Source organism: Callithrix jacchus, chromosome 7 (assembly GCF_049354715.1).
Source record: "Callithrix jacchus isolate 240 chromosome 7, calJac240_pri, whole genome shotgun sequence".
Classification (NCBI taxonomy): Eukaryota; Metazoa; Chordata; class Mammalia; order Primates; family Cebidae; genus Callithrix; species Callithrix jacchus.
In genome coordinates, this window is record NC_133508.1 from 108,677,528 (window position 1) to 108,689,995 (window position 12,468).

General features: G+C 34.4%; 1 protein-coding gene across 5 annotated transcripts in view; it reads right to left on the reverse strand.

Annotated features, from left to right (window-relative positions):
• Positions 1 to 851: 851 nt before the first annotated feature.
• The window catches only part of NEGR1 (neuronal growth regulator 1), a 925,952-nt gene continuing 914,335 nt past the window's right edge, over positions 852 to 12,468 (reverse strand). For all 5 annotated transcript variants that reach the window (XM_002750998.7, XM_054236911.2, XM_078332239.1 and 2 more), the window contains one exon: positions 852 to 4,666. In XM_002750998.7, coding sequence (XP_002751044.1) covers positions 4,542 to 4,666 — 125 coding nt within the window. In that variant the 3' untranslated portion in view covers positions 852 to 4,541. The remainder of the gene's footprint in view (positions 4,667 to 12,468) is intronic.

The window sequence follows — 12,468 nt, forward strand, 5'->3', positions numbered from 1 at the left end:
ACTTGGTGCTTCTGTTTCTGTTATGTAATTTATTCAAGATAAATAAGACATGTTAAAAAGGGAAGAAATAATGAAGTTGTGGGGAAATCAGACATTTACTAGTATGTTTCCAGTTTTTTTGTGGAGGGAGGGCTTTGGTGTATATGGTTTTCTCAGAATAGCAGTGCTACCTACATTTTTAAATAGCTTATAAAACCAAGCATACATTTTTTAATGGTTTGTTGTTTCATCTATCACATTGTTCTCATTAATTCAGTTGATTATCATAGATGAACAGATATGGAGAAGAGGGCTTAAATAATTCATTTGGTGTGAGATCTGATTTGTTTATGATGGTTTGGTATTTACAAACTAAAGTTTCTCAGTCAAATAACATGTTTTGCTTGGAAACCAAGGTATTTTTAAGGAAATTGTATCTGAATGCCTTCAGGTGCCCATCGTTTTATACCCAGCTGTCTTAAGAAATTATACTTTCCCTGACTCTTACAAGCATTTGAATTTTCAGTTGGTTAGCCTGTAAGATCATCAGGATTTTATCACCAATTTCTGTTGCTAACTCTGCTGTATTTTATCAGATAAATGTTCTAAACAATTAATAATAAGATATTTGCAGAAAATTTATTTTTAGTTTAGTTTATCAAACCTTTTAGGAATCAGCAACAGCAAGAAAGAATATAGTGTGGAGTCCTTTTAAACTGTAGCATCTAAATTTTTTACCCTGTACTACTTAGAGTAAGCATAAAGATGAGTGTAATACAAGAAATGAAGAGAATAGCAGAAATATCTTCAAATTGTAATTTCTTCCTTCTTTCTCTTAAACTAATAGAGTTTTAAAATGAGTCAAATACATATTTTAATTGATAAACCGAGTTTATATTCACCTATTGGAAACAGTACAACATATTTTACATCAGGTTATGAAATATGGATGTTTTACTAAAAGACAGGAAGAGTCTTTTCCAGTCTTTAAAGTAAATACATATTCAAAGAATCTTAAGGCATACCATTTATTCATATTCATATCTATTGAAATACTGTACATCCACATACTTCAATAAATAGTTAAAAACCTGACCTCTTTTTTAATCATTTCTGGATTTCAAAAAACAATTTTTATTGAAAAGATTAAATAGGTAACTTTTGGCTGTGTTACAAAGCTAAGCACAATGGATAAATTAACAATTTTTCAGTAAATTTGGTCATTATAGATGATTGATAATTCCGTTTTTCAGAGTTTTCTGACTTTAAACATAGGGGTATTTGTATATATATATATATTATTTGCCCTGAATTATCTGGGTAATTTTCTCAGTTCTCCAGTCTACTTTCTAGATATAGCTTAAATGTTATGATGAAGCATTAATTTTTCAGTTAAGTTATAAACCCCCCAAAAGTGGCTTTAAGTTTAAAATTCTCTCTCTCAAATCTTTGGTGTCTCAAAAACACCCATATTACTATAACTTGGGCAGTACTTTTTATGATATAATTGCCGCATAATAGGAATTTAATGGTGTAATAGGACTTACGTTTCAAATGAGATCATTGTAAAACATAATTACACCACTTGCAGTTAAACTAAGAATGCAAATGTGTAAGTTAACTACCCTAATATTCTGATTCTACCTTCCCTCTCATCCTTTCTCTTCCTTCTCCCCTTCCTCCCTTCCTTCCTTCACTCCTTCCATCCTTCCTTTTTTCTGTCTTTATTTCCTTTCCTTTTCATTCTTTTTCTCTCTCCATTTTCATTTTTCAGCTGCTACTTATTTTTCTTTCCTTCTTCTTTAAAAAAAAAATTAGGGAAAACAAAAGGAGTCCCACAAATGGAACCTGTAGAAAATATAATCCTGAAATGAATAGCTAACAAAAATTATTATAGAGTAAAAGATAAATCAATTTATAAAATTGCTATTCTGAAATTGCAACAATCTTGTACAGTCAGGACTGATAAAATGGAGTAATCAGACATTTTATATGTCCATAAATGTAAAATCATCTACTTGAACATTATATGCAATACATTCACACAAAAAAGCAAATACTGTAGCCTTATTTGACAATATTGAACTCATAAATACTCATGGTTTCACTCTGTCCGGGGCCTAAGGACTAGGAATGCTGCTGTGATACAGAAAAACATAGTGAATACCTCCTCTATTTAAAAATGTCACTCAAGAAAGTCTCTTCTAACATAAAGGCAAATACATATAGCTACTGAGCTATGACCGTACTTCTGTCACATTCTATGGTAAAAACACCAGACTCCACAAATTCGGAATCATGACAACACTTTGAACTAATTATTTGGTTCATCCATAGTTTAACCTCAATTTACCTACAAACCTTACAAAGAGGAGGTATTTTAACTCTAGGAAAGCGGTCACTGAATAATATGCATTCTTGATCTGTTTCTTTCTCCCAAACAATGGTACTGATGGTTAACACTTTTGTGGTAGCACCACTATTTCTAGGAAGTAGATTATTATGGAGTGTGCCACTTTAAAGCTGCAATACAAAATAATATTTTGTAGTTTATTCTCCAATTCCACAAAAAATATTTTTAAGAGCAAATAAATAATAAAATTAAGTGCCATATTTGTTCTAAAAACTCTTTTTAATATATCAAAATAATGTCAGCCATTTATTACAGTTAGTAGATTTAATAGCTTTATGCCTTATTATTGCCATTTTATGGAAAGAGTGTATACTTATGTCCGTTCATTTAAGATTCATTTTTCTAATTAAAATTGATTTATGGTATATTTTGGGACTAAGTTTTACTTGAAGATAAAATAAATCACAGGTTTTAAGCCATCCCTCCAGGGCAACTGACTAGATATCTCAAATATGTATAAGCACCACAAAATTTATTATATCTAATTTTATTGTAGGATCTTTGTGTTATGACTTGTACAAGGGGACTATTTGTAGAAATCTAGATGTAGTGAAATTGGTAACCTCATCAAACCTGTAAAATGGCTTTCAAAATGATGGTCTTTCTTTAGTAAAGAGTGAAACCATCAAACTATTCCTGTAATGTATTACCTACAGTAACAGCATTTTCCTTCCAAAATGTAGTTTTCATTCTTTATGGTAGAAATAATTAACATTCACAATAATTTGATAATTAGTATATCCTAAGATAATCTTATCACAGGTGTCTTGTCTTCATTTGATCACATCTCACATATATCATGTAAGAAAAAATAAAGGATGGTCTCCTTTTGGTTTTACTCGTTTGAGCTGAAATGGCCATATAGAAAGATTTTATTGAAGAATTAGCTAATTTTAGAGATTGGTCTGCTATATACCAATATAGAATGTTTGTTATAACATATTTTGGAACTTTTAAAACATATAACATGCATTCTAGACTATCAATTGAGTGTTATTTTCAGGTGGAAAATATGCAAAATGCTCCTGTCCACAGGAGCACTGCCTCTGTCATACTAACTTACCGGCCACAAAACAAAATTATTGATGAGCACTTACCAACTCATGTAATATTAGCTGATAGGACTTTGTGCCCTTTCTGACAAATCATCTTAAAATTTTGGGCTTGCAATAGTGAAAGGAAAAGATGCTGTATTGCTAGGCAATCCCTTGAGTGGACTGTGCTGTCATTTTAAAGGAAATGATTTCCCACAGTGGGTCCAACATTTAGCTACAACTAAAGAAACCATATGGTATATTTTCTATACTGTTATTAAATTGTTTCTCATCACAAGAACTGAGTTAGCATGGGACAAAATTCTCAAACCCCACTGTCAGTTCAGGAAAAGATTTTTACAGTCCAATAGCTCCTTCATTACTTAGAGATAGTATATGGTTTAACTTTATCATTCTGGTTTATTTTTGCTTTCAGTTTGTAAGATTTAGCAAAACATTTTATATTAGTTGGAGACAAAGAGGAAAATATTATTTGATGAAGGCACACCCATGCTGAACTTACAGGAAAGAGAAGCCGAGCTGCACAGCCAGTTATATTACAAGGCTCATTCCTGAAACCTGAATATCATGCGAGCAGAAAAATCTAGATATGTGTTATATTTTGAAGAAAAAGTCTGAAGGCAATATTATTTGCTTTTTTATCAAAAAAGAAAAAAATGCATCTTTGTAAATGTGGATTGACTCTTATTGAAACAGGGAACTGAATGCTTGTATTGCAGCCTTAAAGAATCACATATTCACTGCAATATTCATTTTTGTAAACTACAGCCTGCAACCTAGCAGACCATGACTGAATGCTTTTGAAAAGTTGTAGATTACAAACATGAAATCACAATTAATATCCTCTAAAAGTAATTTCAGAGCTTTCACGTCTTAAAAAAAGGACAATGTGTACTGCTTCACAAGGTAATGTAGCTAATCAAAAAAGAGTAGAATTAAAGTATTTACATAATGAGCAATTCTACAGAAGGCGATCATCCCCATGTAAGCACTGCTGATTATATCCCACGCTGCTTTTAACAAACTGTACCAGATTGGATCCAGCCATCAGCACTTTCAGAGAATCCTTAAAAGCCTTTTATGGGTCTTTAAATTTATTGTAGAATGGCATTCTTCAGGTAGAATATGCTGGTGAAAGAGGACAGTGTCAACACAAGGTACCAGCAGGAGAAAAGAACATCAGCGCTCCCGGTAATTCCATACTGGGCTGTACTTGGAGCTGGAAAGAAATGGAAAAGATTAAATCAGAATCTAATTTGTGTCTTCCAGGATCTTGATAATAATCAAAAGGTAGCAGGGTGCATTAGGGAAAGCACTGACATTGGAGTCAGACAGACTTAAGTTCATATCTGATTCTGCTATATGACAATGTGTGAGGTATGTGGCTAACTTCTCAGAGCTTCAGTTTTCAAGGGCAAAATAAAAATAACAGAAATAATATATTCCATCTCTCAGGACTGTGGTGAGAATTACAGTGTATTACATCAACTAAACACATGCTAAGTACTGAAAAGCCACTAACATTATTATTTCTCTTGTATGTATTGTAAATATTTATATTAGTAGACAATATTCATTTATGCATATATTTGTCACTTCATTTTATTAGGTAAATACTGTAGTAAATGCTAGAAAAACAAGAGTCCCTTCCAAGGCCCTTTTTTGGTGAGAAAAGATCTTTAAATAATTATAATACAATCCTAGGAATATTAGAGTTGCATGTGCATACTTTGCTAATACAGAAAAATTGTGCATTAAATTACCCTGGGCAAGTGAGATTTCAAATGCAGTTTTACCAAAGATGACCATGTGCGTAGAAGAAACAACATATTCAAAGCCATGAGAAAAGGACAGAGCAAGATGTATAGTGTGGAATATAAATGGTAGATTTAGTCTTGCTGGACCATGAAGTTTGAGGCCTGAAGTGGAGGGAATTGAAACTAGACCTCTGGACAGGTAGAATGACCTCTACTGTAATGAATAGGGGACTAGGTTTATATGCTGAAAGATATTTTGAAGAATTTGGAGTTTTAGTTGAATGTATGACTACATTTGTACATGAGAAAGATTACAGTTTTATATATGGAGAAGTTCACATGGTACTTGGCTAACAGTCATGTTGAATTTTCACTGAATACCTGAAGATTCATCAAGTTTGGGATATTGTAGGAGTGTTCTGAATGGGTTCCACTTTGTTTTATGAAAGGATAGTTTCCTACTTGTATGTGAATTATATTGTGTTCCAGAAATTAAATGTCACAGTCGTTCTTGGACTTGTTAGAGACTGATGCTCACTTACCATAATAATAATAATAACAAAAAGCCCGCCAACATATTTTAACCACCTTTTCTTAATGAAACCTGGATTTCAAGCACTGTTTCCTAGTAGAAATTGAATAATGTAGTAAAGAAATCGACTACTCCATTTCTAAATGTATTAACTCAAATCCAGGAGCAGGTTTAGTACACTGAGTTTGAATTACCAGCAGATAGTTTTAATGAAACATTCACAAATGACTATATTACTATGTAACAAGAAGAATAAATTGTGTTGTTTACACTTCCAAGAAATTATAGGGGATGAAAGATACATGGGTCCCTGCAGTGGGAAGTTTCTTTGACAGTGCAATTATTGATTCCAGGTGAATGGGATTTGAGCAGTGAGACTATGATGTTTTAATAAATAGAGAGCAAAATTAGCTATTTAATACATCTATGTAATTACAAATGAGTTTTTTTAAAAAATAAAAAAAGGAAAGTAAGCCTTTTGTTGAACAGACAGCTTTTCAATTTCTGATATATAAGAAGTCTGATTTAAAACCATGGAACTCCTTATTTTCCCTTTTTCAAGATCTAGAAAAATATATTAAAAATATAAATAAATCTTTATTTAGTATATGACCTTCTCAATAATAGTTATGGTAGAGTTGTTGGTTTCCAAGAATGTTGCATGTAATAAAACTTGTATAATAGTAAAAAACCAAGAACATACAAAGAATATACAGGGTTTCATATATAAGAAATAAAATTTAAAAGCTAAGCATAAAAAGCAAAGGTAAATTATTTTTGTTATCATGACAAATTAAGTAGTAACATTAAATGAGTGGACTACTGCCCAGGCACGGCAGCTTATACCTGTAATCCTAGTACTTTGGGAGGCTGAGGTGGGCAGATCATGAGGTCAAGAGATCAAGATGAGACCATCCAGGCCAATATGATGAGGTCCCATCTCTACTAAATATACAAAATTAGCTGGGCAAGGTGGCACACACTTGTAGTCCTAGCTACTTGGGAGGCTGAGGCAGGGGAATCGCTTGAACCCCGGAGGCGGAGGCTGCAGTAAACCAAGATTGCACAACTGCACTCCAGCCTGGTGACAGGGAGACTCCATCTCAGAAAAAAAAAAATGAGTAGACTTTCAAGACCCCTAAAAACTCCTTATCTATCTTTAAAAATGCATTTTTGGGCCATGTTTCCTAGATCCCCACTCTTTCTTCAACAAACGGAGGTGATTATCCCTTCTGTGTCATGAGACCATGAAATATATACCATATATTATACAACTATCACACTGCATTGCAAATATTTGTTACGTATTCATTTCTTCCAACAGACTTAAACTCTTCGAGGTCATGTCTTATTCATCTCTGTGTTTCCAGACATAGGTGTGATATATAGTAGATGCTCAAGAAATGTCTAAGTAAATGACTCAATCAAATGAATGGTCCCAATCAAAATGAGTATTTCTATCCCATGAAATGGTATCTCTTCTCAAGCAAGCCACATAATTATAGGCTAGAAAATGTACTATAGTAATATACGTCCATTCATTCATTCAGCAAGTTTTAATTGAACTAGGTACCAAGCACTCTTCTAAGTGCTGGGAATGTAGCAATTAATAAGATAGGTATGATTCTTTTATGACTTAATTCTATATTTCCATATATACTGCTTCTTGTCATCTGCCTTCCCCAGTGTAGCTGTATCTTTTTCCACTCAGCCTCCTATTGTCTTAAACATAACAAAGATATTACCAACAGTATCTTTTAACTTTATTACTTTACAATTAAAATGGCATATATTTTTTCACTGATGCCACAAATTTATATACTTTTTTGTTGTTTGTGAATATAATAATTATATTAGTCCTTAAATAAACTAGAAACTGGCTGATGCATTGTTAGCTTGCAATTGTTACAGAAAATAGACTGTGGAGTAATTGTGAATAATCAGTAGGCCAAAACACAAAGAGCAAAGTTAGTCACCATAATGTGAGGTCAGATACCTAATGTCAAGTTATATGTCATCAGGCATATTCCTTAACTATATACTGAATATCTATTATGTTCATCAGGTTGAATTAAGCCTCACATAGGCAAAGATGAATAAAACCCAAACGTCTCTTAATAAATAAATAGGATATGAATAAATAAATAAATAGGATATGAATAAATAGGTAAACCTAGAACATTAGGATATGTGGAGCTTTAAGGATAACATACAAACCTGGGAGGACTCCCTAGGGGTTCATGGCAGATAAGTAATCCAGGCAACAGTTACAAATACAATTATTTTTTGCAAAATGCAATGATATACATATTTTAGTGCACATCTCTCTCTCTCTCTCTCTTTTTTTTTTTTTTTTTTGAGACAGAGTCTTGCTTTGTCACCCAGGCTGGAGTGCAGTGGCGCAATCTCAGCTCACTACGACCTCCGCCTCCCAGGTGCAAGCGATTTTCCAGCCTCAGCCTCCCAAGTAGCTAGATAAATATATATAAATAAAATATATATATTTTATCTCTGATACTGAACACACAGTTTGGTACTTAATAGGTGTTCAGTAAACATTTGTGCATCACATCCATTTCACCCACTGTTACCACAAACTATAAGGAGACGAAATAGCTTGACTTATTTTTTCAGAGAATATTGTCTTCCCCCCTCATATTTTGCTGAATCTTTCTTCTCCTTTTAGTTTCAGGCTCATTATAGCTTGACCTGTACAGGTCAGGCTACTTCCCTTAAGGATTTTGAGCAAGAAGACAGATCATTAGCAGGATAATATAGGAAGACAATATGTACTGAACTTGATAACATCATACTCTTGTCACAAAACAGTCAGCATAGGTGAACCCATAGGTCCAAACTAGAAGCCTGAATTCCTTAGGAGACATCTAGTTGAGCCTCCGGGGTGGCCAGACCTGTTGAAGCATCTCTGCTAAGCTTTTACTTGCCTATCAATGTCATGCTTCTATTTACCCTAAGTAAAATTAGGCAGGATAGGTCATGTGATCAGAAATGTAGCGGGGCTATGGTGAGAGCTTTAGTTTCATTCTGAGTGACATGAGAAGCTATAGAGAGTTTGATTATTTCCAAAGGATCACTTGGCTAGTCAGTAGACAAGGAAAGAAGAGTAAAGCCTGTGTTGGCCAGGCACGGTGCCTCTTGCCTGTAATCCCAGCAATTTGGGAGGCCAAGGTGGGCGGATCACCTGAAACTAGGAGTTCGAGAACAGCTTGAACTCCTAGTTCAAGTAGAACTAGGCAAAACCACGTTTCTACTAAAAAGACAAAAAAATTAATCAGGTGTGCTAACTGGTGGTGCACACTTGTAATCCCAGCTACTTGGGAATCTGAGGCATGAGAATCACTTGAATCCTGGAGGCAGAGTTTGCAGTGAGCCGAGATTGCGCCACTGCACTCCATCCTGGGTGACAGAGTGAGACTCTGCCTCAAAAAAAAAAAAAAAAAAAAAAAGAGTAAAGCTTATGCTAGCTCAAAATCTTCAACTATTCTCCACTGTTTATTTCGTGAAGCCAAAAACTTTACAGCCCAGCATTCAGGGTCCTCGGCCAGTGGTTCTAGTCAACTTATCCAGACTCACAGTGGCTCTTCACTCTAGTCGTACAAGCCATTTTTCTGAACACAAAGAGTGTTTCGTTACCCCATGTCCTTTGCACATGCTACCTCCTTAAGCCTACTGATCCTTAAACATTTAAAAAGAAAAGTTTTTTTTCATAAGGCCATCCGCAATCTAAGAAAAATTATTAGTCTTCTGCTTATACCTGACTTCAGAAATGTGTTCTTTCTTTTTAACTTATAATTAGCAATATATATGTCATATATAACTATTAAACATCTTGAGGTTATGGAACATTCCTCCTTATATGTGCATCTGTATCTTATATCAATCGTGTTCAATTGATGTTTATTGGATTGGATATGGAATAATATTCCTAAATATGCATGTGTCTAATTCAAGACCATTTTGATAAACTATCCTAGTAGTTGTTCCTATGATTTCTCACCCTTAAGGCAAAGTGGATAATGGGGGAAATTGTTCTATTTCTTTCTTACTACCTGCTTAATTTTTTTTGAGAAGAAGACTGAAGAAAAGAGAAGAAAAGTTTATATTGAGAATGAGAAAGAAAGGAAGAGGACAAAGGAAACAAAAGTTAAAGATTCAAAACAAATACAGAATACTCAGCCCTTGAACAATGTATTAGATGATATCATATTTACCATTTTATTAAAAAAAAAGAGAAAGAAAATAAAATGGAGTCTGTGAGACTGCTTTGGTATAGTTTGCAGATCAGAATTTAAAACAAACAACAGAAAGGGCTGTTTGTCATTCTTTCTATGTATTAGTAAAGCTGAGACATTCTAGTCTTCAAATATGACATTGTATATCACATATAGACTGTAGAGCCAGGTGATATTGGTTCAAGTTCCAATTCCACCTCTTTCTAACTGGACTAACCTGGGCAAGTTTCTTAACTTTGCTGAGTTCAGTATCTTCATCTGCAAATGTGGATTGGTAGTATCTCAAAAGTTACTGTGAAAATTAAATGTGTTGTTATGTGTAAACCACCCAGTACAGCACTTAATAAAGCATAAACACTCCCACCAGGATGATCTAAACATTCCTCATTCACTTATTCCTCTAACAGATTCAGTGTGTGATATGTGCCAGGCACTCTGAGGCAATGAGCAAAACAGAAACGGTCCCTGTTCCCACAGAGCTTTCTGTTTAACTTGAGATGCTTTGCATGGAACAAGCTTATTTCACTTCACTTTTAATCTACACTTGGTTAAACCAATGTTTCTCTGGTCTCACAAAAATATTAATTCTCTATATTTTCTTGACTTTGGGAGTATTTTTATTTAATGCAATTTATAGCTAGATAACTGCCAGTCTCCTCTGATTTGCAATTTCTTCAAAGTCAGAGGGTATGACCTCTTCCTTTTCTTCTGTTTTGCCAAGTAGAACAGCATGATGCATGAAATTTAGAGAGTGCTTTCATGGTTGACCTAATGATGAGTTTGTTTTTAGAGGATCTGTCTCAGGTGTGAAGCAAAAGTGCCAGGCTAAGAGTGGAATGTAGGCCTTTGAGACTTCTTCCCATTGTCAACAGGAAGATCCCTTCTGAATTTTAATATATATTTTATATCTTGTCTAATTATGATTATCACTACCAATTACCACAGCTGCTGCCTATTATTTTCTGTTTTGGCAGTTTTCCCTTGTATTGCTCTGGTTTGTATTTTGAGGCAAAATCAAATGTAACTGTGAAATATTTAGTTTTGGTACAATATCAATTACTTGCCCAGAAATTTCCCTAAATTACTCAAGCTTTAACTGAACTAGCTTTGAGTCATGTTTTTAAGATTTCTGTTGCAATCTTAGAGTTACTAAAACTATATTAATTCTGCTTCTGTAGGGCAAAGCTGGCCTCGACTTATATTTTCCTGAGGAAGCATATACCTTAATGGGAAGCAAATGATTTACACCCAAATAACGTTTCATGCAGAAGAGGGTGATTAATGTGTACTCAAAATAGAGAACACATACGTTTACTGAGAAATTATACACCATTGATTAGATCCAACTGACAGTGTGATCCTGTTGCATTACATACTGTGGGAGGAGTTTGCTCAAAAGGTAATTAAATCCTCTCTGAAGCAATATCCACCCCTTTCCACCATCAGCAGCTGCAGGGGATATCCGGAGGCTCAGATTGCACTTCCCTTTTTTGTATCACTTAATTTTACTTAAACACTGGGTACAGATTAGGAGAGGAAAAGAGAAGCAGATGAAATATACTTTTCCAGTGGTATATAACGGGATTATGGTATCTGGAAGAATCAAGTAGGTCTCACACAGGTGACATAATTAAACTCCTTTCCATTATTTCTGGTGAAATTAGATGGTCCAGATCCTAAGATGAGATGCGCTGAGTTATAGATACAGCACACACATGTTGTGTCTTCCCATGCACCACCTCACATTTGTGGCACAGTGATTTCTAGGAAGAGAGCTTTGTTTGTGTGAATATTGCATGCTCCTGTACTGTAGACCCTCTGGGGTCTTTTTCTCCCCCTCAATTTTAGGGTTGGAGAATGCCCAAGTAGCACAGTTGTCATGTGGGAAGGCTACCAACGTAGAGATTTTCAGTCTGTTTGTTGATTACTAAACACACCTTCATTGTGCCATACACTGTCTCCCGGAGTGCAGAGAGGTAAATGTATGATGGTCCTCTTTTCAATTAGCTCTCCGTCTGGTCGAGTAACAATTTGTGATTTCCTATGACAGTCAACTCCTCTTGCATTTAGAGAAAGAATGTGAAAATTGGATAAATAGCTTCAAATTTCTTTCAGTCAGCCTTCCCTTTTTTCTTCTTTAGAAGAAGGCAGGCTAACAAGTACACATTGGTGCTCTTTTCTGGAATTAGATGTCAAAGGTCATAGAAAGGTTTTTATTTAATTCTAACATTTTGGTGTTTTTTTTTTTTTTTTCATTGGATCAAAAAATTGAATGTCTATCTTCAGATTAGTTCCAGTAATTTTGACAGAGTGAGACTTGATAAACTTCAAAATAATCATTTTTACAGAAAATCTCTCTACTTTTGTGTTATCAACAATGAGGTGAATGGGTAGAGAAATCACACCATTCCTTTCTCTCTCTTTTTGACTAGGTGCATTTTCCTGCCAACTTATTCTTAGCAATTACAGAGCTATTTCT